We start from the raw sequence: 27368 nt of genomic DNA on the forward strand, positions 1-27368 counted from the left end.
GGTTGTTAGTTTCTAGAGACTTTGAAAAAACATGACATTTTCATATTTTTTAAATATTTTCAAAATTATGTAATTCAAATTCTTATATATTTTTATACATCCACACAAGGAAAGTTTCATCAATGAATCCTAAAAATTCATTTTTTAAGCTTTAGTTTGATATAAAACTTGTTTACATTCCTCAAAGTTGAAAATTTGCTAAATCTGAAAAAAAGTCATGGAATTGCCCTTATACATTCAATAAAGTGTGCCCTCTCTAATGAGATTAGCTTTTGTACTTCGCATCCCGCACAATGCGGTCATTTGAGTAGGCCTGAGATATGAATTTGTTTAGTTGTCAAAATCTCGGTCAGAATAATTTTTTTAAACAAATTTTAAATAATTCCAACGAAATATTATATTCAAGTGTCAATGCTAGCAACAGAAAATATCATGTCCGGTTTTTTTTATATCTGATACAGAACCTAAATCGAGGTAAGGCTAGGCCTAGCCTAGCAGTGTTGATAGGCTAATGTTTCTGGTGCCCTTTATATTTCTTCGTAGACCTATCGCAAAATCAAACATAAAAAATTCATCAAAATTTGTTCATATTTAGGAATGTCTAAATTTAGTTAAACTAGCAATTTCGTATTATATTTATAAACCTTTATATAAATCAGATTTTTCTTAACAACTGAAATTTTGCCAGGAATGGGGCTTTAATTAAATACAAAAAAAAAAGAAAATACTGATACATACAGTATCATACATTATGAAAATATGAAAGAATAACATTTTTTTTCCTGATTTTTTAGATATCCTCTGCGCAATTAAAAAAACTTTGCAGTACTATTTTTTTAGTACTATATTAGTACTACCTAGCCTTGGGAACCTTCAAATTCATTGATATGAACTATCAAATACAACGATATTGTTGAAAGGTTCCAAGTAATTTACAAGACATACTGTATGTACGTCCATTTACAGTATTGTTCAGGGGCGGATTTAGGGGAGGGGGGGGTGCCGGCCCGGCCCTGGGCCCCCCCCCCCTTTTGGGAGGTTAAAAAAAAAGGAAAAAAAAAAAGAAAAAAAAGAAAGAATGAAAAAAATGAATGATAGCCCACAACGCCTCAAATGTTATTTTCGGGCGTCTAGAGCACAAAAATGCCCCCGGACCCTCTAGGACATTGTTGTCTCGATTGGCCAAATTTCGGCCTCCCCTTTCGGCCCCTCCCCCCTTTTGGACATCTCTGGATTCGCCCCTGTTGTTGTATCCAAGCATGGAATACAGAAGTAAAAAGGGATTGAGATTCTGCAAAAGGTTCAAAGGAGAGCAACTAACTGGTTCCTGAATTACATCATTTGGAATACCACCAAAGGTTGGCAATGCTTGAGCTTTCACCATTGTTCAACTGGAGGATCCGTGGTGACCTCATTGAAGTATTTAAAATCTTAAACAACTTTATAGTGGATCCCGATCTATTTTTTGAAAAACAAGGAAGTAATAGAAACCAGGGGTATCCTCATAAATTGTTTAAGAAACAACTTGTAAAGTCCCTTGGATGTAGAAAAGATTTCTTTTCACAAAGAATCATTAATATTTGGAATTCACTTCCCAAGGATGTTGTGCTGGATCTCTCGGTGAACTGCTTTAAAGCAAGACTAGATTGATGTGGGGTTATAAAGGCCATTGAGGCCTGATCCTTCCCCACTACAATCAAGTATCAAGTAAAGATGCTAGGCCTTGATAGACTCAGCCCCTGTAAAGTCCTAAAAATTTTAATTGCGAGGATGATACATCAACATTTTATTATGTTGGGAGCATTGAATTAATAAGGCCTAATAAATGTAAAGTGAGAAAAGACTGAGCCAAATGATTGGAAATGTCCCCCTTAAATCATTTTGTAGATTATTTGATAAAACCGTACTGTGCCACTGTCTGTTTAGAATACAAGGTGTTTTTGACTTGAACGTTACTTTGTTTCTAGTTCTTGGTCAGAGGACTTGTCCTAGAATATCTTGTGCTAGTCACCATATTCTACAGTAAGATACTGTAGTCCTACATGAAGTAATGGTTTTCTCTAATAAAGTGTTTTTTTTAAGTCCATAATGCTAATATTTCCTATTACCATTGATGTGGGTGGGACCACCCAGCCTTGAAGTTTTCCACCTAGTCTAATACTAATTTCATAGCCATCTACCCACCTTTATTAATATTAGCCCCTTGCCCATCATTAAAATCCACTTTCATTATTTCGAATTCACCAAAGTTGTTATCCACCCACCCTTCAAATATCTACCACCTACCCTTACTAGAGCAGTCAGTCCATAGAGGGTATACATATGCCCTGTGCTCGAGTACGAAATACATTGCAATTATTTTCCGCACTGTGCCAAAATACCGAACAATACACAGGCCGTGTATGATGGGCGAATCCATTATTTTCTTTTATGCTCATCAAAAAAAAATCAAATACCTGTGATTTTAACCTTGTCCTTTTACGATTTCCCCTAAAATCATTTCTCTTTCTTTGATTATTTTATGATGATCCATTCATGAATAGTTATTGTATAATTTTGCTAACAGACAGACAGTGGTGAATACCCTCCATTAATAGTATTAATAAATAACAGTACTCGAATAGGAACATGATGTAATTATATCCAACAAGGCCCTTCAACAAAAAGTTCCCTTTTGATAGTTTGATAGTTCTGTAATATACATTTTTATAGTCTGTATAATATTTTTGTAATTTCATTGTATAATGTTGCCTATTTTGATATTGTATTTTATCATCTTTTTTAAAATGTAAAGTGCATTGAACTGAAATCTTAAAATGTAATTATAAATGAATATTATTATTATTATTATTATTATTATATAAAGTAGTCAGCTATGTCTGTAAATGTCCACTAGTCCTTCCTTGGAGAGATTCTATATGCAATGTTACTGAACCTGGAATGTAGAAAAGAGGTATTTTTCTACCTGTAGTATATTTCGGAATTATCATATCAATTTAATGTAATGTTCAAAATTGATGTACATTTTCTATTTGTTCTTTAATACTTTCATTTTTTCAGACATCCAAGTACTGTATTTTTATTGAAGTTGAATCAGAACAATAGAGTCACATAATGATGAACAGTGAGGATCCAGCTGATGTAAGTAACCAGAAAACTCATAGTCTAGTAGAAGATATCCTAGTAGTTATAATATTCGTAATATTTTTGACAAGGGTTGGGTAGTCACCTCAACCACAGAACCTCCCATTTACGTACAACTTTTGATCAATAGGCCATGGACCGAGGTTGGAAATCACTTCATAAAATAAAGTTCTCCGGAAGAAAAACTTATGGGATATAGAATTGTAATGTTTTAAGTCAGTATTTTTCTTCATAGTTTGTAATATTTAAAAACAGAAAATAATTATAAATGATGCCAATTCAGTCCATTGAGGATACTAAGAGCAATACATTACTGCAATATTCATTGCATGTAAGCTACGTGAATAGGGCTCATCATCGGTTTAAATAAATAAATAAATAAAAAAAAAAAAAATAGAATTTGTCCAAATCATTAAATGTACAGCTTCTAATCTAGGCCCTAATAAAAAAATGGCAAAGTTTATAATTAATATGCAGGCTTTCATGACCAGATAAAATCAGTTAATGAAATGATAGATATTTATTACTTTAATATGGCAGAACTTGTGTGTAATATTAAAAAATCATTTTAAGAATCCACGTTTTACGTACTTGCAAATATGATGGCGATGCAAGGTCCAAAGCATATTTTCTAAACTTTGATAAGGTCGTGCTCTGCAGACAGATTTGTGATGTATGCAATGCGAAGCCCTATTGAAAAAAAAACCAATTTAATTTGCCACGACTTTCACATTTTAATAATAAACTGGCCCCTGACTGACACTATCAGCTAATTTTGTTGAGCCCCAATACAGTTTACCCTAATTAATATAGTAATAAGCCGATATTGAAGCTACTGGCAAAACCACCACCTGAAGTTTAAACTGTATGTTAGAGACTTAGTCAGAGAAGACAAATAAAGCAATAATTCTTCAAGATCAAGGTAAATCTAGGTAATTTTGTGAGTTATTCAATAGGTAGTGCTGTAGGCATAAAAATGAAAGGTTGTTTATAGCCTGCTTTTCTGGGCTATGTGAATTCGCAGTGTCATATCATATAAATAAGCAGGCTTATATACAAACATTAGTTAATGTCTTGGGATATGAAAATTATTTTGATTTTTAATTGTTGTTTTGTGTTGATGTAAATTTAAATACGAAAAGATATAATGACGTCTTGATGTCAAAAGCTCCTCTTTCATTAACCATCTTCAATAATATTGAAGATATTTTCAAAATACCTCTTCAAATTTACCTAAAAAGAAACATAAGAATGATAAACTTCCGTATCATTATTACACCATGAGGTGAAAGTAAATTAGGTTGCTTTAGACTGAGTGACAGTAAAGCTATGAGCATACAGTAAATATCTTGAATAATTTAATTTAAAAAAAAAATCACTTTATGCAATGGTGACTCCAGAAATTTTCCAACAGGGTCCAACATGTTCGACAGTTGACGGCTGAACCAATGGGCCATATAGAGCCTTGACAGGGTTCTGAAATATAAATTCCTGGTAGTGTTTATGGGGAGAGTTTTTATGGCTTAGTTTGGACCAATATTGTGCTTTTAAACAATGATAAAAAAGGGATTAGCAATCAAAATTGACATTTCTGGTCTGACAACCTTGTCATGGTGTTGGACGAATGGGAGGTCCAGGCTGTCCAGTTGGAGGGTAATCCAGAATATAGTAAGGCCTGCAAAGGAAATATTTCGTCCACCCAAAAATTTGGCCTACACAGTAGCAATCTCTTTGTGCATTCCGGAAAATATGGGCCCATTTCTGCACAGATTTTTGCCAGAAATTAGGCTTTGACCTCCTATCTAGTTTTAATGTCTGTTTATCTTGTACAGTTTCTTTGTCACAACCTTGTGGATTAACACAGTCATTTCTTTTTGGTGAACAAGTTTCAAATGTATATTTTTAATGTATATTTTTCGTGAATAAATATAGATATAGGTAGTAATTACAATTCTGCACAGCTATTTTACTAGCGATTTTCATGCAAATTTGAGCTAGTTTTTGAAGTATCATCTGTGCAACTAAACAGTATAAAGGGGTATGACGCCACCGCTGCATATTTTTAGGACAAACATTTCTTCTCCGTATTCAAGGTTTTGACGTTCAGATTTACAGTATTAACTAGAAAAAAAAGAATTAATTAATAGTTTTGTGTAATTTTTTTCAGTGTCCACTTTGTATGGAAACTCTTGAAATAGATGATGTAAACTTTTTTCCCTGCACATGTGGTTATCAGGTAAGCTTTTTCTTCAAATCATTTTGATCCAAATATAAACATAGTCTGCAGATATACTGATTTGCGTGATTTTTAAAATTTTTTTTAATTATGAACAAGCTCAGCTTTATATGGACCTTATTAATCATGGTGTGTTGAAAATTGTGTATATATATATGTACATAGTGTAACTAAAAATTATTTGGTAGCAATATTATTAATTATTTCTGCCAATCGATGGGCCATTCTCAAGTTTTTTTCGTTGTATTCACGGACTAACAGCTACTCAACTTTCTGGTGTACATTATTCGCAACCATGTATTTTAATTTGAAAAATTGCATCACATTTTTTAGAGTAACCTCTCCCAATTAAGAACCTCCCATTTACGAAAGCTCGATTTTACGAACCGAATTTGCGTCGACGTCATTACGAACAATAGTTTTTAACTGCAAAAACACTTTAAAATGTATTTAAAAGTCTTCAGAAATAATTTTAATTGTTACATCAGCTAAGAGAGAAAACATTGAAACCAATAAATTGATAAAAAAGTAAGTTTAAAACAAGATATATCAATCGTTTTCAGCCAAGATATATTATATTTGAGCTGTGCATGCTTGTTCAGGCATCCTGTAGAGTAAATCTCACTTTTTGATTATTAGGGCCATTATTCACATTAATTCACGATCTTTATGAAAAGAATAATGATACTCGTTTTGGGCATTATATGGTCATGTTTTCATTAGGAAATCACTTTCAATGAATACTTCACAGTGAGCACAGTTAATTTTGGCTTCAGTAAAGTATTATATTGTTGCAGAAAACAGTAAAATCCAGGTCATATTTCGTGAAAAATTTTTCTCCCATGCCAAATCTTAGGCCTACCTAGTTATATACTTTGTAGCATAGGGCTAGGCCTACCCTCACCACACTTGAGATACTGAAAATTTAACTCTCCGGATTACAAATTTTCTCATTTACGAACCCTGTTCGGAAAGGAGGGGTACGTAATTGGGAGATGGTACTGTACTAAAATTTAAAGCCAGGCTTCAGAGGAAGAAATGATTCTGTTGTTCAACTGATTTTCCTAAGACATGGAAGGGGTGTTTGATGGGAAACTTGGGATAAGGTACAGATTTTTAGATATTTATGAAAAGAGTGAATTAGAAAAAAAAACCATGGGGACCAACTCGATGGTAGCGAGACTGAATCTGCTGACTTCTCTATAGATTTGTCGCTTTTGCTGGCATCGTATTCGGACAGATGAGAATGGTTTGTGTCCAGCATGTAGAAAAGTTTACCAAGAGCATCCTGCAAACTTCAAACCACTAACAGAGGAAGAGTAAGACAAAAACAATTCATATACATATCCAAATGATATGCAATAATTCTGTCAATATTCTTACAGATTAATTTTTAAAAGGTTCTATCTACTCTACTAGCATGCATAGTTTATCAGCTGCTTTTTAATATGTAAAATTAAGATATCATTGTTGTTATAATCTGAATTAGTTACAAAAATTATAATTCATTGAATGTGAGTTTTTTTTTTTGTAGTTAGATAAATTTATTATTAATTCGCACATGAAATTGAGAATAAAATAATTATTGTTCATAATAAAGGTGATGGATGCATAGACCAATTATCAAAAGATTAATCTTCAAAAGCAAAAAATGTCATGTAATCAGTCTCTGAAGTGAGTTTGTTTACTTTTAATTCATTTTTTATTTTGTTGTCTACTCATTACTATGACGTGTTAATATAGGTTGCAGAGGATTAAGAATGAAAAGAAGCAGAAAGATCATCAAAGACGGCAAAAAGTATCAGAGAATAGGAAACATCTTGCTAGTGTTAGGTAAGACATATTTCTTGTGTGTGTGTGTGTGTATGTGGTTGTGTGTATTTATCTTTTTCACATGTACCTTCACTGTATTTCAATTGTACTACCTTCTAGCAAGGTTTGTGTTTAGTCAGTGTTCTGTCTTTCTGTCGAAATACTGTACCTTATTTCTGTAGCATATTTATAGTACATTTTCTGTTGTGTGCATCTGGTGTTACAGTTGTTTGTACATAAATGATGTTGAATCTTGCAATTGCCATGTTAGATTCTTATCTTATCGTGTACATCACAGATATATTTATGTATATATATTTTTTTGGTCTTTTTTTGTAGGGTAGTACAGAAGAACCTTGTATTTGTTGTTGGTCTTTCATCTAGGCTTGCTGATAATGAGGTATGTTTGTGAGTTGGGGTAGAACCACAGCATGTAGGTACTTAGGTTGGGTTAAACATAGTCTGATAGCCCTGAGGTATTCAGTTTTCCAAAAAGCCCTAGGTCAGCTCCAGGAAGAACAACAGCTCAGACATAATATAATGTATACACACAATGTCATCCACAGGCTTGGCCTATCCAATGAGGGCTTAAGCTCCCTCTCCCACTTGGTCACTATTGGTTTAATCATGGGGTACAAGAAAAGGAGATTCAACCAACATAATTGAATTTACTATTAGCTAATGCCTAATTTATTGTTTAATAATCCATCTTTCGACATGTAAATATCACGATGTTGTCGACACATGTACTGTATATTTTATATACAAGCATAACACCTCCGGCAGGTTTTGGCCATGTGGCCGAAGCGACTTGGTAACTGAGTGCCGAGTGTAGCTTGTATACAGCACTGTCTGTAATCTATTATGAAGTTTAAATTAAAAATGCACAGGATATATAGTGGCTGCACTGATGGATCAAAGTGAGCAAATTGGTTGCATCGCCTTTTTTATACCTCCATATTTTAAGGGGGATGACAAAGGACTAAATTGCTCTCAAGCATGTTTAATTATTAACAATGTAATGATGAATGCAGAAAAAAACATTAGGGTAATTGTTGTTCCATGGTATTTTCCTACCTATTTTTTTTAAAGCAACATTAAAATTGTTTGTAACTGGATGAAATTTGTTAACAGCAAGTTTTGACTAGGCAAAGGAGTTAGGACATCCAGTGTGTTAAATTCTCTTTATTTTTAATAGGTTTTGAGAAAGCAAGAATATTTCGGAAAATTTGGCAAAATTATGAAGGTGGTTGTTAATCAAAATACAGCGTATGCTGGTCAAGGGGTAAGCATCACTTTTTTTTTTTAAAGTTATCAAAACTAAATGTGTTCATATTCAGATAAATCGGAGACACTCCTTCGAATGCTAAGGTGTAATTTGCAACTTTTTAAATGGAAAATAAAACATACAATAAACAAACCCCTATCCCTATCCATTTTGTGCTGTGCCAGTGGGGAGAACTGTTTGCATCTTGTGCAAAGTATATGTCGGGGGAGAAGTGATATTTGCTAATTGTTGCCACATTTGAATGTTTTGTGTCACACAATTTATAAAGAGAGACTTTGTCAGGTCACATAATAATAATAATAATAATAATGTAGTTTTATATAGTGGTGTTATCCATCAAATAAGATGCTCATGGTGCTTGATATGTGGACTAGGAACTCAATCAATGATTTTCTACACCCCTAAGGGTCCCTTCGTGTTTGTGCTACCCTGTAACTCGATACCAGCAACTCTCGTCATCCACCACAGTACCAGTACACAGGGGTATTCCCTGCTCGTCTCGAATGATGTAATGGGTTCTTTATATACAATGTACACGAGCCGTTGTATACACTGGTTTATAGTCCTTATCCAAAAGACTTGTCCTATTCGATTCGCCATGAATCAGTTTCAAGTGCAAAGTCAAAAGCAGTCGTTTTAGTATATGTATGTAGATGATTTTAAATCCTTTCTTAATGCTCATTTTGCAGGGCCCAAGTGCAAGTGCTTATGTGACGTATCAGAAAGCAGAAGATGCATTGCGTGCCATACAAGCAGTTAATAATGTCCATGTAGACGGGAGGACATTAAAAGCATCTCTTGGTACTACTAAGTATTGTAGCAATTTCTTAAAGAATATGTCTTGTCCTAAACAGGTAAGAAAAGGCCGGTATTCGGATTTGATTATATAATTTAAAAAAAAGTACAGTTTGAAGTGATATTTGATTTTGTTACATTGTACTGCAGTCAAACCTCCCATTCACAACACACCAAATTACAACAAAATTCAGTTTCAAGTGATGATTTGAGAAATTTTATCTTTGGAACATTTACATCCTAAAAATCCCAAAAAACCCATTGAACTTTGAAATTTAATCATGATATACATTGAATAAAACAGTAGAACCCCTTTTAAGGGGGACACCTTTGAGACCAAAAAACATGTCCCTTAATAGTGGTGTCCCCTCAATAGCAGTTGGCCATAGTGTTAAAATGCAAAAACTGTTTACATTAATAGGGGTGTTTCAAAGGAGGGGTTCTACTGCATATAATTAGTGCCTATAGCTTAATAGTACGAAGCATTCAATGTGAATTCATAATGCACATTATTAAAGCTTCATATAGGCTAGGATTTAGGCTAACAATGAATCTTCTAGTGGATTCCTTAATCAATCATCATACTCATTATTGTTTAATGTCATTTTAATATAATATTTAAGAGGACTTATAATAATCATCATTTAAGGTGTAGTCCTACAGTACAGCCCACAATTAACGCCTTCGCACTGTCGTGGGCGTGGACGTTGCGTTGCGTTTCCACGCAGAATGTTAACCTCGCAGTAACCACGCGTGGAGTTAAGCACAAGGTAAACAACAGAGTAACAAAGTTTATCCTACATAACAAGATTTTGTTTATTTTTTATAAAATTTTTTATAAACAGTTAAAGTCGTTACTGGACGTTCATGGACTGTTTATAAATGCTACATGGCTAGCAAAGCAAAGCAAAGTAAGAGTTGATTCCTGAAAGTTAAGCCTACCTTCCTTTTGACTGGACTCACTGACTTCTATTTTTCTAATTATAAGCCTAGGCAAGGCCTATGTTTTTTAGGCCAACACGATCGGCGCCGGGTATAACTAGGCCATAATTTACGATCGGTTTTCTCGGCTTTGTACATAATTATATGCAAAAATTCAACTCAGATTTTCGGCTGTTATTCGTGTTCAATATATTATAAATAGTTTATGAGTACGAAGTCCTCCAGAAAGAAAGTTGACAAATAAGTCTAGCCTAGGCCTGGCCCTAGTTCAAAGAGAAGAAACGTCACGAACGAGTGTTGAATGTAATTTTTATCTACGCACAGAAAATAGGCCCACGTCGCTGAACAGTGAATGGTTTATATTGGACGCAAATATTACCCAGTGTACTATTGATGAAAGTGGACAATAATCTTCTAAATATATATTTTCCTTGTTCTCTTAAAAAACTGTATACTACATTGTTGCTTTACATCTGGGCACAGGGTTATAATTTCTTCTGAGACACGTAATCTTTTGATGCAGTAATGCAGTTTGTTTACGAAGGCAGAACATGTGCTCAGAAGATGTGAACGACTGAAGATATGGGACGGGTTTTGAACTGAACACTTTAATGTATTTGTTTTATTATTTTATATATTATATAATATACTGTACTGCATTAGTATCATTATCATCATCATTGTTATTAGTAATAGGCCTACTGTACGGCTTTATTTCATAAAAGAAATAAAGATGTCACAAAGTTCAGTTCGATGCAATGTACAGTAAATAGAAAAAAAATTCCGTATTGAGTTCAATCAGGTTCAATTGAATGTAATTCTTATTTACAAACAGGATCGAAATAAGCCCACATACGCCGTCACTGAATGTTTATTTCGCCGCAAATGTTACCTATTAATAATTAATATGTAGACAATAATAGTTTCTAAATATTTTATCTTTCTCTTCAAAAACTCTGATCGGGCACGGTGTAATAATTTCTTCACTGACTGCTGTAATGCGGTCTGTTTACGAAAGCAGAACATGTGCTTCTCTCAGCTCACGCACTCGATACGGCAGAATGGGTTTGAGACTGGAAGGAAGGAACAACAGTGGGACGAAATGTCAACGTTTTATGTCAATAAATAATTCAATACTTTTCCTATTCGTTTAATTATTTTATATATAATATAATATAGTGTAATTAGTATCGTTATGATCATAATTTTACTGCATCTCAATGACAATGTGAATGACAATAAAGTGTAACTGTCCTGTGGTATCTGTATCTTTATTTGTATTTTTATGTATAATTGTACTAAATCTTTCCAGAAGAAAATGTAGATAAAAAGTTCATAAAGAAGAAATAAAAATGTCACGAATGGTGAAAGTTAATTTAATAGTATAAATAGAAAAACGATATTCCGTAATGAGTTGAATTTAATTTTTATATATACAAACAAGGATATGCCTATAATAGGCTTGAAATTCTAATAGGATAGGCCCACGTCGTCACTGAATATTTCATTTGCCGCAAACGTTACCTACTATAAATTAAAATGTAGACAATAATAGTTTCAAAATATTTATTTTATATTTCTCTACAAAAACTGTATAATTCTAATACGATTTCGGATTTGGGCACGGTGTAATAATTTCTTCACTGACACACTGCAATGCGGTCGTTTATAAACGTAAAACATGGGCTTTCTTCACGCACTTGATATGGCTGAATGGAGTTTGAGAATGCGCCACCCGCCAAAAACACTGGCTGGTAAAAATATGTTGTCATGTCAAGGACCTTTTGACCCAAAGCCAATTACTTTCTGACGTTCCCATGCACATGTTTTTGACTCGACTGTTGTAGCCTGAGTTGCAGGCCTTAGGTCTACGATATAACCTCTTTTTTAATTAGTTAGGCCTACTAATTTTCATTTGTGTAGTGTTTGGTAAGGATACATATGGATACCTGTGGATTAACATCAACAAGGTAATAATCTTTTACGAGTCCGTGGCGTGGGTGAATAGGGCCTGATATGGGCAGATCAAGACCCTAGTCTAGGCCAATGTTTGGTAGGACTAGTGACGATCCTGAGATCGAACTTACTAATAATGTACAATTAAAATATAATATTACACAGCATATTTTGCTTGATAATACCTTGTATACACGTCTGAATTCTTTACTCTAATTGACAACTGTTTACTGCAGTTCAAAACATTGTTTATTCCTGCTAATTGACCCATCAAAACAATCTACATTCTCGTGGTGTAATTATCAGGTCACGTTTTACGCGTGGTGGTAGATCCTACTACCACGCAACGACAAGGAAGTTACCACGCGTGCCACGTGTGGTTAATGTTGCAATAATTGTGGGCTGTACTGTACTTAATATTCAGCTTAATTACTGTGGATTCTAAATTTTAGAACAGTAGATTTCAATATTTCCACCATTTTGTATTTACACTACCAAGGTGTACATGAATTAAATATTTGACTGTACTGTAGTTATATTAGAAAATTTATGAAATTCTTTTCCTACCTTTTTTGTTACAGGATTGCATGTATTTACATGAACTCGGTGAGGGCACAGCTAGTTTTACAAAAGAAGACATGCAGATGGGGTAAGCAGTGCCATATGTTATGTCAGTGCCAAACTTAGAAATTGGTTGAGTTTTAGCAAAGTTAAGAATATTAAAATCATTATATTGTATAACAGTCATGTAGATTTAGAGAAAACACCTTCCAAAGATTCCACAATTAATATTTTATTATTAGGATTTGTATTTTAAAGATAATATTAATATACTTTTTAGTTAGATTAGTGATTGATATTTTTCAGAATGCTCTTCAGGAAACTGCAGAAACCTCAAATTGTTCAAAATTTTTATTCTCAGACATTTAGGGTGGTTGCACAAAATCAGAATTGTAGGGTTTTTGCCAGAGCGATCACATATATATTGAATGTTAATACTAAATACTGAATACTGAAAAGTTTATTGGTCCAAAAGGAAATTTGTTGGTATCAAAATAACACAACATTATTCACATAAACATGTGTTTCAAAAAGAGCTCCAGAAAGATAAAACTATCAGCTTATATAACCTAGCTGTACAACTCCAGAGCATTCAAGAGCATTCTATATTGCCTAAGTTCCTCATTGGTTACCTTACATCATAATTAACCAATAGGCTATTTCCTTTACAGTACCCAAGATTCCAGAAACTTCCAAATATTACTCTTGGATTCTACATGGTGTCATGTGTTCCTATAATTACCAATGTGGTTTACACTGTTTATTTGGTCATTAAATGTTATTCTAGAATGTTCTATGTATTAAAAATGTTGAAATAAAGCAAGGAATGGTAATTTATTACATACAACAAAATGATAATGTACAATGATTAAGAAAATAAATATTTTAAATTATCATAATGCCTATAATATTAAGATAGAGAATCAAGCTATCTGATTTTGATGATTTGTCAAAGCCTCCAAAATGTTGCTGTAGACTAACTCAGTACTGTTTTGATTTTAATTTTACAGGATATTTACTTATGATGTTATTAATAATTTTGTATTTTGTCTAGGAAACATCAAGAATATGAACAGAAGTTGATCCAGGATATGTTTAACCAATCAAATAACACAGCTGCACCACCTCAAACATCAACAACTATTACTGTACCCTCTACAGAAAGAACACGGGCATCCTCTTTAACAAGGTATATTAAGTCAATTTAATATTTATTTATTTGACTCTTTTTATTCATTTGTTCATTCTCTTATATGTATTCAGTATATAGGAGGTGGTATTTGTGAGGCTTCTCCCCAAAATATCAGCGCATCAGCTAATCATCTTTCCAACATGTTTGTCATTTCTATCATTAATAATCTGTAATTTGTCTATGACAGACTGTTATGTGAGTCTTTGATCACCTAATTGGCTAACTGCTTACTTTCCGGGGAAGTGGAGATGTATCTTGGTGCTTGATGCTTGAAAGGGCTCTGGGTTTAATTCCTACGACAGTATAGGAATTTTTTCCATTCCCTAAGCCATGTAATGAGGCGTAAGCCCCTTTCAGGCAGAAAATACTGCTATTATACCATAGTCACGCCGGTGCTATTCCCAATGTAGACCCTTTCACACAATTAGTAAAAGTCCGGAATTAATACCGTATCCTGTCTGTCTCAGTATATATGTACTGTAGGCCTATATAGACTATATTGGCAACCCTGATCTAAAAACAACAAAAATATTTCACACTTTGACCTCTGATTTGTTATGCTTCAGTGCGTAAGACGGCAATGAACCGCGGTATTTTGACTAGGTCCCGAGGAGGTCTAACCTAAGCAGGCATTTAGGTGTATTTACCCTTTCTCATAGAATGCCGGCGTTTGCGAAAAACAGTATTAATTCCATATTGCAGCTCTGTGTGAAAGGGGCTTTAGATAATGCATCACATTATTTCATTTATTTAAAGTCCTGTTCAGACTATCTAATGTTATTTGACAAAAAACTATTGTATTCCTATATATAGTCATGATATGCCTATACAGTATGACCATGATGTGATGTCATTACATTATTTAGGAGTGTCACAAGTTTTCGTCAAATAAAATTTAATAGTCAGGACAGCACTTAAGAGGGCCCCTGATTATCAGACGACCTTCTAGAATGTGCTGGAAAGGTCACCCTCTATAAATATGATTAAAATAATCATTATTCATGTCCCCATTTATACAATTTTTAAATAATCTTTTTATACCATAGGACAAAGCAATCTTCTCCACCATTGCCAACAACACATCATCCAAATTCAAACTCGAAAGAAGCATGGCCAACTTTACAACGAGAGGCAAAGCAGAGTGAAAGATTTTCCCCGACAGAACACCGAAGCCCAGAAACTGTTCAACATAACAATTATGCGGAAGTCATACCCCCTGACATACAGCAACAGTCTTCATCACCAGGGCCAGACGAGTTGCCGTCTTTCATGGTAGCAGCAAGAACATCAGAGACAAGCCAGTTATTGAATCATAATTCATCTCCGCCAGAGGCCAGATCGCCATTCACATCAACCCGAACCACATCATCATTCTTTTCGGAGAACGGTCTTTTTGGTCCAGGTTCCGGCATGCCATCAATTTCGTCTACAGGAAATCGGGTGCCAAATTTACCACCATCTCAGCCACCAGCGCTTCAACCCGCACCTGCGCTTTCAAACTCCTTGGGTATTCACCCTGTAGCCCCACAAGGTATATTTATTCAGGGTTCGTATGTGTTCTGTAAAGTTATGGAAACTGATCTGAGGGTTTTTCAGGATCTTGAAAGTCATGGGGGAAAAATTGGTTCTGGAAAATATGGAATTATTTGTGGCAAAGACAAGCCAAACCAGTCACTGGTCACAAAATTGATTTTTAATTATTAATACAGAGTTAAAGAGTAAAATGAAAGCTGCAAAATGGTAAAAATATCTTTTAAATCCGACATTTCCTTATGAAGTTACAAGAATTTAACATAGAGTTGAAATCAGCCTTCAAAGTTTATGATTTCGGGCATTTGTCAGGCAAAGATTATGACCAAAGCGTAAAAAAATGTTGTTTTAACATTAAAAATTGGGAAAATAACAGCATAGCATGATGTCTAGTTATATAAATATTAGTTTAGTGCAATAAAATAGATTTTTAAAATGTTGGCATTTCAGCATGTTTTGGCCATTATCTCTGAACATGATTTGCGACGAGTGACTGGTTTGGCTTGTCTTTGCCACATTTGTGGAAATAAATTCAATTGCTTACAGTTTGCATTGGGATCATACAGCTGCAGGTCCCAAAAAATATTTCGTGCATGTTATTTTCTGTGACATAAGGTTTTGGAAATTTAGATATATTGGCATAGAAAAAATGTTTGTGTACCAAGGTGTGTGAACACTTGCAGGGAAAAAAATCTATTAGTATACAAGTGTAAATGAAGAAACTTGTAGTCCTTGTACCATCCATTATTAATTAAAAATTTTGTAAATCTCTAGGTTTTGGTCAAACTCTATTAGCTCAACTTTAAGTTAAGTCTTCATGTAGTTTTCTTCTATTTTAACAATTTCCAATATTCTATTAGCTAAATATTCTGTTTTAAAATAAAGCTCATCCTTATTTTATGTTTGGTGATGATATGAAATTTAGTAGTATTCAAGTTTGTATGTTTTTATTTATGAATATTATTTTGCAGATTGGAGTGAGGGTATTTTAAGTTCAGATGCCATGCCTGTTGTAAGTTCAACAGATTGGCAGCGAGCATTCGGCTTCCTTGCAGATACTGAAGATAATCATAGTGAAGATGAATTAGATTTTGACCCGTGGAAAGAATCCAAGAAAGGTCTAGCAGATTTACTCGCAACAGAAATGCAACTGAATCACCAACCACAGAATCACCAACCACAAAATCCCCTTGGTTTGACACAACCACCTCCGGGGTTGACACAACCACCCCCAGGCTTTGGTTGCCAACCTCCAAACCATAGTCCCTTCACAATACCAAACAGACAACCATTAGGTAAGGATATTAACAGTATTATGGTATGTAACAAAATATATAGTTTTCAAAATGTATAGCTAAATTATACCTAAAATTTGGTAATAAAAATTTACTATTCTGTTCAAACAAATACACTGATGGGTTTTTAATATTGTATGTACCTTTATATAATGTTAATAATTAAATTCTTTTAAAGTTCTTTTTATCCATATATAAAAAAATATGATTTTACTCACTTATAGTAATAATTTTAATACTTAATAGCATCTTATTTATCCTTATGTGACTATTATCATGTGTAGATGGCAATAAATTTTCATGGTGTAATGTATGTTTTTTAACAGACATAAATATAATGACACTAATGTTGAGAATATTTTGATTTTAGGTGGTGGTAGCAAGATTTTGAATTTAATGCAGATGAATCACAACCCATTAGTAACTAGTAATCAAGCTCCACCTGGTCTAGGTCAACAAAGTCAAGCTCCGGGCTTCTCAAATCATACATTTCATGGCCCTCAACACAACAGTGCCCAACTGGGTCACAGAGGACACAATCCTGTTGAAGATCTTAAGAGCTGGCAGGATGGTTTCAGGGCTCTATTGCCCAACATTAACATCAGTTTTGGTGCTGCTAACTTTGAACAACCCACAGATTCATCTGGTAGGTTATATCTTTGGTACCAATGCAATCCAAGTGTTGTATGCATGTTTGTGCAGATGTATGTTACACTGACGTCCTCACAGTTGTGAAGAGGCAAACATGGATTTCATACATGTGTACATGTAACTCTGGTCCTGTAGTTGTGCCCTACGGCTTAAAAACATTTCTGCTTAAACATTAAATTATACTTCGTATTAATAGGAAGGCTGATGCATAAGCTTTCCAAAGGTGTAAAATATGTGCATGCACTAATATACAATATTGACTGATCATGAGGGGACGGCCCGAGGGAAGATAGGCTACGGTCTCCACATCACCGAGGGGCAATAGATTTCATTGTTCCCCGAATATAGAGCAGTCAATATTTGTTTTATATACCTCATACATAGATTCTACGAGGCCTAAAAAAGTACCTACTTCCTAGCCTGTTATATTAGAGGCATACTAGGCCTACTACTACTCGACTAGGCTAGCTGGGCCTAGCCTAGGCGATCAAAGAGTGTGTCTAGCTCTTCTTTGCTTATTTCCTCAATTTCAACAGCACCCATCGTCTTGCAATATATTTGTCGAATATTGATAAGACATATTTAATTTGTCTTTTGGTGCTTTGCTATCGGCTTCATCAAGAAGTAATTATAGGCCTAGACTAGTCCTCCTTCATCTCGAAATGAGCAGCTTCGATATTGGTTTATCATCTACTCGCTGATCCGTGACACGGTTAGAGGTTGCAGTCCCCTTTACCGTCAGCAGCGCAATGTTGTGGGCCTAGAGTTTGCACATCGCGACAGGTCAAAAAAGTAATATTTTTAAGGGGAATAGTACTTTTTGAGGGGAACAGTACTTTCTATTGCCCTACTTGTTATCCAGTCAGATGCCTAGAATCTATGTATGAGGTATATAATATACAAATATTGACTGCTCTAGATTCGGGGAATGGTGAAATCTATTGCCCCTTGGTGGTGTGGAGATTGTAGCCTATCTTCCCTCGATAGGCTCGATTTTACATACCTCGTACATAGATTCTACGAGGCCTAAAAAAGTGCTTACTGCCTAGACTAGAGGCCTACTTACTAAGGCCTAGGTGATCAAAGAGTGTGTTGTAGCACCTCTTTGCTTATTTCCTCAATATCAACAGCACCCATTGTCTTGCAATATTTGTCGAATATTGACAAGACATATTTAATTTGTCTTTTGGTGCTTTTGCTATTGGCTTTGTCAAGAAGTATTCAGTGTAGGCCTAGGCTAGTCCTTTTTTATCCAGGTGCTTGAAACAACAGCCTCCATAATTATTGTTTATTGTTTACTCGCTGATCTATGGCACGGTCAAAGGCTAATCTGTTTTGATCCACAATACAATACAATTCAAGTTCGATTTGCAATTTGTTAAATAACATTGGAATTTCATATGATGGTCGCTTATATTATAGAATTACAAAACTCATAAGTTATAAATTAAATTACAAAAACAAAGGAAGAAAAAGAACCCTTCATCCACTAAAATTAAAGTTGTTTATTTAGCATCTTGCGATTGTATTGTTCTCGTGATACACAAGCTAGATAATTTAAAACTTTAGGTAAGTATACAGTAACAACTGACTAACAAGCCTAAGGGTTGTGTGCACGATTTCTAACGTAATATCTCTGAGTTGAAATTTTACATCTGTGTTAAATACTAAATACTAATGACACCATTAATAGGAAGCTCAGTCCCCGTCGGGGTTTGTACCTCTATTTTCTGTTCTTTTTTTAAATTCTAGTTTTCTGTCATGAAGATTTTAAAACTTGGTAAATACTAGATGCAAATTTAGAAGGTGGTTATCACACACTTCACAGGGGTGGTGGACTCAGGATTTGCCCAAGGCAAGAGTTTCACGACGGTAGGGGGTGTCCCAGACAAGAGCAAAGTGAGTGTGGCTGGTCATCGCTTAAAATCTTTTTGAAATTGGTCCCGAGTGCAAATCCCTAAAAAATGTTGACAATTTATGGGTTTCTTTCCTTCATTCTTTTCAATTGAGCTATTCAAAATTTTGTTTGAATTTTTGAGGTGTTTACCTGTCTTTTTGACAGATAGTACATCTTGAATCAGTCTGTGTTAGTTAATGTTAAACAACTCATATTATTGTCTGTTTATTTTCTCATTAAATGAAAAAGGGATGTAAAATAATCATTCTCTAACTAATGGTATTGCATCTTTATTGCAATAGGCATTTTTCATTTTGACTATGCGGCCAGTCTACTACGAACTCATGGACCGTGATGGCAACGCCAAGACACTGTTCGCGTACTACACCAAGAGCTGTTTTCGTTTTTTTTAAGGTGACTACGACGACGCAGCACACGTACATAGGCCTACGGAGGGGAGTTAGTCGACCATGGTTTTAATACCAGAGAACCCTTGTTCCCTTGTTTTATATTTGAAAAAGGAAATGTGAAAAAAAACTTTAGTCAAATACTGTATACAAAATAAAAAGTTTCTAGAAAACACTGAGTGATGTTTCGCTGTTGCCGCTAGGATCTACCTGGCTAGGCCTAGCCTAGCCTAGGTGTCAAAAGAGTCGTTAACCGGGAGAAGAGGGGTGTCAGGCCTGCTCAGGCAATTTGCCAAATGCAACGATGATGTACAAATAAATAACAATTTAAAACAGAGGTATTTATATAGCAAGGCTTGATCCACGATATCAAGGGTGGATGCCCTAGGCCTAGCTAGCGGCACCAGATAATGTGTTTTCTCTTACCCGAAATCAACCTGACAAGGCTAGGCTAGCCTAGCCTAAGCCTAAGCCTAAGGCCTTTTTTTCACTAGATCCCCTGATTTACTTAATTTTATGGTGACTATTCATTCCTCATTTATTGCATGTGTATCAATAGGCCTTCATAAAACATTTAATTACTCACTTGTTTTAATAATTAATTTGTTATTAAACGAACAATGCTCGATCGCGGATGCGATGAAAATTGCAACCCCCCAACAAAAAAGTTACCAGCAGTTTGCCAAACAATCAGCTGATCTGATTGGTCAATATTAGGGTAGTCGCCACTACGCCAAATTCAGAAATTGGGTTGTCGCGGAAGCTGTCACAACGCCGATTTAGCCAGTAAGGTTTGTGAGCATGCGCAGATGTCCGTTACGCTCTATTAGTTCGTAGTAGACTGGCCGCGTAGTCAAAACGAAAAATGCCTATTAGAACATGTAATACACGATATTTACAGTATAACACTTTTTATATTTTAATTTAGGGTCTTGGGTTTCAAATGAAAATCCCCCAGGTTCATGGACAACACAAGATCCAGCAATTCTAAGCATAGCAGGTTCTAATGTAGCAAGAGATAGTGAGTATTCATTGCAAAATAATAACCCTTTCTGTTCTATAGCTAAAGCATCATTTCTAAAATAGCATTTTGTCCTAAAAGTATTAAAAACATGGATCTAATCTGCATAATGTATTTTTTGTAATATGACAATATTTACATAATGAATGGTTCATATTAATTCATCAGAGCACATTTGATTGTGTTTAGGCAAAAAGGAATGAAAAGTTTAGGCTTTTTTTTTTTACCTTAGTAATTTCCAATGTAATTCTCATAGAAACAATAAGCTCAATTCTTGAAATACAATTGTTAAAATATATACTACCGGTACATTCAATGTTTAATAGAAATTTTTGTTTTGTTAGATTTTGAACAGTGAAATATGGCTTAATGAAATACCTCAGTATATCTTAATTTTTGTTTTGTGTTCATAAAATGAATTTTAATATGTATATTAATTTTATATGATGATATAATGTAAATATATTTAATTTTAAACAATAATTTTTTTTGTAATTCCTTGCTAACAAATATTGTTCAGGGCATGTCTATTTACTGTGAAATAGCTTGTATATATTTTTTAACATTTATACTGTACAATACCACTATTTTCTTTTGTCCTTCCAAAATTAGCAGTTTGTCTATAATTGTTTTGTATGATTTTTGAAGTTGTTCATTTAAGGCCAAATAAAATCAATTCTTACTTTCATGTCTCCGCCCTCATCAAATTTTGGAGCCTCTATTAAAAAACTTTACTATTTGCTCTTTTTTAAAAAACAATCATTTTTCCATGAAAGGAAAGCCAATCTGAAAGATTGTTGTCAAAGCCTAAGATGAGGTGGAAACACAATGGCAGAATAGTTTTACAAAGAATCATTTTACTTCTTTTATAAATCACAATTTTAATTATATGCGAGCCTGTTTACCACTTACTAGTATATAGGATAGTACACACATTCACCAAAAACAATTGAAAATCCAAGAAATTAAATGATTGATTTCAATTGGCTTAATCTTTCAGATTCATCTGCAGAAGAACCACCTCATTGGCTGCAGTCTCTGCAATCACTGACAGAGACAGAGTCAAATGGTCCCACAGGCAACAGTCTTTTTCCAACATATTTCAGTTCACAAGGTGAGTATAAGGTTATTTATTTATTTTCATTTTTGCATATGTACAGTAGGTTTGCTTTGGTAACATGTGTGTAATTCTAAACTGTACACATTTGTTGGTATTGATTCTGAATTTTGTGTGAAGTTCCTTTTGTTATTTTTGATGAAAATTTAATAAAAATAGGGTTAATTGACCCACTTCTTTGTGATCATTTATTGTGTTGAATAGACCATTGGGTATCATCTTCAGTGCATGCCTGCTGTACATCATACATCAAATTTGACCTCAATTGCAGGGCCTGGTTTGTAGTTAACATGACCATTGCACACATGGGAATCACTGAAAAACATTCTCTAATGACATTTGGTAGTAGTCAACAATAGTTAACAATATAATGCAAGAATTAATATCGTTTTTCATTTTGGTTAGGTGCTAACTGGGTAGCAAATGGTCCACCACCCGGACATCATACGCAAGTCAAACCAAGCAAAACCACAAAGCAACACACAGTCACAGGACGTGAGTATTAGAGTCTTTACTACGAACTACCAGTTTGAAGAAATAACCAATAATACAACACATTGAATAAACAACAGTCAAGCACATGCCTCCCCCTGTTGCCCAACTGAATATTGTTTTTGCAGAGCACAGACATTACACTACAGGCAGGAATAATCAACTCATTACCACACTTTCTTCTATTGCCACTTACTTTCCCTCTTCGTCAATCCACCTCCCCATCCCTAGATACACCATTGCTTGACTTGGTCTTTGCAATACAATCCATATTGAAATATTTTATGATTAGAGCAGGATATATTTTATTATTAATGTAATTAATTTCTTTTTTTATATCTTCACAGATCTCTAAGATTGGATGATTTCCTTTATATTATTTAACCTAATTAAGTATAATTTAGATGTGAAGATTATTCAGTAACAAGTTATACCCTTTGAAAAACATTAACACAAATGTAAGCTGTGAATGCTTTGATGCAATATGTTTTTGATTTTTTGTAATCTTCTACAGCTCCTCATTTCAGTTGAATTAATCTTTAAAATCCCTTGAAGTTTTTAGATTTTGTTAAAATGATTCAAGTTTTTAACTGAAGGTCTGGATAAATTCAAGTTATGGAGTATAATACATATGATTACCACTCATTGTTACCCAACTCCTCTCCCATTTGATAATTTCTCATTTAAGTATTACGATACAGTATATTATACTTTCAAAACCTAAATTTGATGTTTCATTTTGGCTTAATCTCAAAGGGTCTGCATTTCAAAGTACACATAGTAGACTTGAAATAAATTTCATTTCCTATTTTGAATAACTTGTAATTTGAGGCAAATGCACGTCTTTCAGCATGCTTTGTTTTAGATGCAAGTATAAGAGATTTTGATTTTCTCCTGTGTGCAAAACTATTTGGTAAACTTTCAGTGAAATATATTTTATGTGCTCCTATGAATCTTAAAATAACGGATTAATTGGACAGTTAGAAAGTGCCTATTACACATACCTTACACAGTATTTCTAATTAGATGGTCTCAGTGTATCTCAGGCAAAATCTTGTTCTAAATTATTGTGGTTATCTGCTGAACATATTAATACATAATATTTGGAGGCATGTATTCAGTTGCAAAACTTGTTATTAATACCATCTGGAATAAACAAAAATATTGATATGTAAACATTAAATTTAATGAATTGCCTATCATTTATTGTCTGATAATGTTGAATAATACGATCTTTGAAATACATTCAGTTATATAATTCTGAAATGCTGTGCATGATATAATGTTTAAATATGAATTGGTATCTATTTTAATTTGAATATGGTTGTTCTTACAGTAGTGGTGGGTATGTGCAATACACCTATCCTAATTAGAATTGATCTTTACTCAAATTGGTTCTTAGTATAATTAGTAAACCCAAAAAATGATTCTTTTAAAAGTGTTTTGAAAACTAACAAAATGGTGAACATTTCCCCTTTATGTCACCCCGCTCAGAATGTGAGTCAATATTTACAACATGTTATGTTTAGCTTCAGGAACGAAGATGTACTGTTAAAAAATAAAATCAGTTACAACAATGAATTGCACGTTTTGAAGGATCACAAAAGCTATCATAACTAACATAATTAAAAAAGAAATTATTAGAAAACTTATTTCTTAAAATCAACCAGTAGAAAAACATTGGATTTACTGGATGTTTTGAGGTATCCGATCTCGTTCTAAATCAATCGTGGTCAATAACCCTGCATCATATGTCATCCGAATGTGCCATCTGAACGTGCCTCCTCTTCTATCTGTTAGCAGTTCGTTGTAAATATTGGAAATGTCTTGTGCACCTCCCTCTAGGTTCATTGTATCTTTGTTTCTTATAATGGATTGCTTGATCTTTTTTGTACATCATGTACACTTACTTAATAACACAAGAAAAGAGAATACCAATATTATCATCATTTTCTTCATCATCATCATCATCATCATCTTTGTTATCTTCATCATAAACAATGCTCTTTACCAAAGTAATTTATTGTATATCTAATTGGGACTGGATAAGACTAGTAGCACCTTTAAAGAGCAGGCAGCCTAAATTCATCATTTGATCAATAATTTACGCATTGTCGTGGCTTCCAGAAATCGGACACATTGAAGAAGACTACTGCCAAATAATATGAATTCTTAGATCTTTGGTTTAAAGTGGTAAGAATTTACCCTAAAGCATGTGCTTGCTTTAGATCAGCAGTGTTTCCTCATAACCAGTACAATACTATGTACTGATCATTAGACTGTTTATGGGCTCCCAAGTCTCCCGGATAGCCCTGGAGTCTCCAGGAATTTTGGTTCATCTCCCGGTTTCCCGGAAATATCCACATTTTCTCTAGGATTTTAACAGATTTTCACAATTAGGGCATATGCTAAGCTTAATCTTCCCATTCTTATGCATTATATTTGGCAGACATAAGACTTATTGAACATTCTAGGCAGCAATATGGTATCAACAGCGACCTCAACCGGCCCAAGCAAGTTTGTTTTAATACTCAACAAGGTGATTAATTTGTACATGTGTGTCTTGTACCTGCATTTTAGCTAGTACACGCATTGCAAACCTCTGCCTGTCCTGTACGACAAAATCTTTCACAACGTGGGACCCCTACTGTTTATTCCAGCTTCATTGGTAGGCATTGTCCTGTCACAAACAAACTGCATTTTAAAAATAACTTTCATGATCCTTAAAATTTAGCAATTCAATATTGTCACTGTTCTTACAATATGTGATTTATTAATTGTTGACAAACAGTATATCTTATATACCCTTAATGCTATGGTTTTATCTATATTTGGTTTCCCATTTAAATACAATATTTAAAAAGAATTACATTTTTTTGGAAAATGTGTATGTGCTTAGAATATTCATAACAAGAGTTACTTCTGTGCCTGAATCATGAGTTATAAAGCCATATTAAACTCTTGTTCAATAAGCTGATTTGTAGTTTGAACTGTGCATGCCTGTATCAACGTCAATTGACAAACAAACATTTAAACAGCATAGGTTTTAGTCACTTGTACATGGACACTCACAGTTCGAACTACGAATTGGCTTATATGGTGCTTATGTATTAAATTTGGATGTGTGATCTGCATGAAAGTTTCACAGGTATGGATTTGTGCAGGCTGATTACCAGTGTTTGATCTGCAGAATATGGCATTTTTTAAAACGAAAATTCACATACATAACTGTGATAAGTGAAGAATATAAGGCCCTCTGTGAATAACGTGAAAGAAACGTGTCCATTGTATGTATTACCATTCAGTACAGCTAGAATAATTGTTTATGGCATATTATAAAACGAGATATCTGCCACAAAAGGAAAGGTTTGTAGGTGTTGATTTGAATAAGTTGTCATAGAGTATTGTAGGCCTATTATTCCTGGAGCTCTATCTATTTACTTGCACAGTTTTGTTTGTATGTTCCGTAAGGATAAGGTCAAATGCCCCCTACTTAATTATGTTTATTAACAGAGAATTTCATGTCACAAAATGTACTTACTTTAGTCAGGAAGTGAATTACAACAATTGAGTATAAGAACTACAGGTATTCTAAAATATATTTCAATATGAAGTGAAAAGCATGTGGCTTGTGGATGGTCGTGGTTACCAGACTGAAAGTAAACTCTGTGTTGGAATCAACATTTCCTCATGCATGATCAGAATATGCTGTAGTAGTAGTAGTTTGAATCAATCCATAATGTTTTATGCATGAACATTTCAACGTTAACCATTGAAGTTTTGAAATTATTTAAGTGGGTTCATACTGAGCACAATATAATGATAAATACAATACTGTAATGTGGATTCTATTAATTGCTGTAATGTATACTGTATCCCTACCAGGTGGGTTGGGTATCTGAATCAATTTGCATTTATAAATCTTGAATAATTTTCCAATAATAGATGGCCCATGCATAAAGATAAAGTGTTTTGCTTTGGGCTCTTCCTGTGTCACAATATAGATATTTGACTAAAGTACCAATGCTATAGAATCTGAAGCATTGGCTATAACATATGTACGGTCTATTGGTTTCCAAGCATAAATTTTTTCCAGAGATGGCCAGTTTATGTACTGCATTATCTCTTTAACCAAGAAGGTATAAAATAATCTCCTTGCTTTAACATAGAGGAGATCCTTATTTTCAAACTGTATTTGATTTGAGTACGTCACAAGTAATGAATTCCATACACAACATAAAGTCAATCATCTCTATATGCTTGGTGTGAAAGATTGTACCAAATGTTGACCAATGATATTGACTTGGTGCTGCAACAATCAGTAGTTGATAATCAAAATGAAATACAAACAAGTCAGCAACTCGAATGAAATATCTGCTCCCTTTCTGTGATTAAAAGTATATTTGTACCCTGATATATAATCACCCATGATATAATATTCGACCTGGTTTTACTGGGTTCTAAAATATGGAATCAATGATGATGTTGGGAAAATCTAGTGATGTTGTGCCTAAGTTATATTTTGTTTTCTCTGTTAACATGGTACAGTATTTAATTCATACAAATTGTGTTTTAACAACTTAAACAGAACTCTTTTGAAATGCTGTGGGTAAAAACACAGGCAATGTGCAAATAAACCCTTCATATATGCAGAAATTGAGAAGGTGTATACTGTATTATAATTGCTTTTATTTTGGACTTGGGACAATTTGTGGACCATTACAAGAAGAAACAACTAGTTTCATTCAATGTCCCTTAAATATGCCTAAACTGCTTCCACAGACTGTAGATTTAGATCAATCATCATTCCTGGCCCCTCCTCACAAGACGATCGAACCTGTATATTTCCACCCCAATGAAACAAGCAGTATCATCCGCAAACACGACACCTAGCAAGAGCTGTCATGTTCAAACTGAATACTGTAGTGCCCCTTAGGAGCAACATCTGTGTTGGACATGATTATAACTTCATCTCATAAACTCTGAATGGTTGGCCAGAAAATCGAAAGTACAGGCTGGCGGGAGAAAGTGC

At 34.1% G+C, this 27368-nt stretch overlaps 1 protein-coding gene across 1 annotated transcript in view; it reads left to right on the forward strand.

The window, feature by feature from the left end:
- The window catches only part of LOC117112779 (CCR4-NOT transcription complex subunit 4-like), a 30558-nt gene extending 3562 nt beyond the window's left edge, over positions 1-26996 (forward strand). The window contains exons 2-17 of the mRNA XM_033255947.1: positions 3061-3141; positions 5312-5380; positions 6587-6699; positions 7124-7213; positions 7532-7592; positions 8391-8477; positions 9170-9334; positions 12755-12822; positions 13789-13923; positions 14973-15457; positions 16428-16751; positions 17122-17397; positions 20635-20727; positions 21728-21841; positions 22250-22339; positions 22684-26996. Coding sequence (XP_033111838.1) covers positions 3115-3141; positions 5312-5380; positions 6587-6699; positions 7124-7213; positions 7532-7592; positions 8391-8477; positions 9170-9334; positions 12755-12822; positions 13789-13923; positions 14973-15457; positions 16428-16751; positions 17122-17397; positions 20635-20727; positions 21728-21841; positions 22250-22339; positions 22684-22691 — 2205 coding nt within the window. The 5' untranslated portion in view covers positions 3061-3114 and the 3' untranslated portion in view covers positions 22692-26996. The remainder of the gene's footprint in view (positions 1-3060; positions 3142-5311; positions 5381-6586; positions 6700-7123; positions 7214-7531; positions 7593-8390; positions 8478-9169; positions 9335-12754; positions 12823-13788; positions 13924-14972; positions 15458-16427; positions 16752-17121; positions 17398-20634; positions 20728-21727; positions 21842-22249; positions 22340-22683) is intronic.
- The last annotated feature ends 372 nt before the right edge of the window (positions 26997-27368 follow it).

Source organism: Anneissia japonica, unplaced genomic scaffold (genome assembly GCF_011630105.1).
Source record: "Anneissia japonica isolate Jap-2015-1 unplaced genomic scaffold, ASM1163010v1 scaffold172582_len1462937_cov174, whole genome shotgun sequence".
NCBI classification, from domain to species: domain Eukaryota; kingdom Metazoa; phylum Echinodermata; class Crinoidea; order Comatulida; family Comatulidae; genus Anneissia; species Anneissia japonica.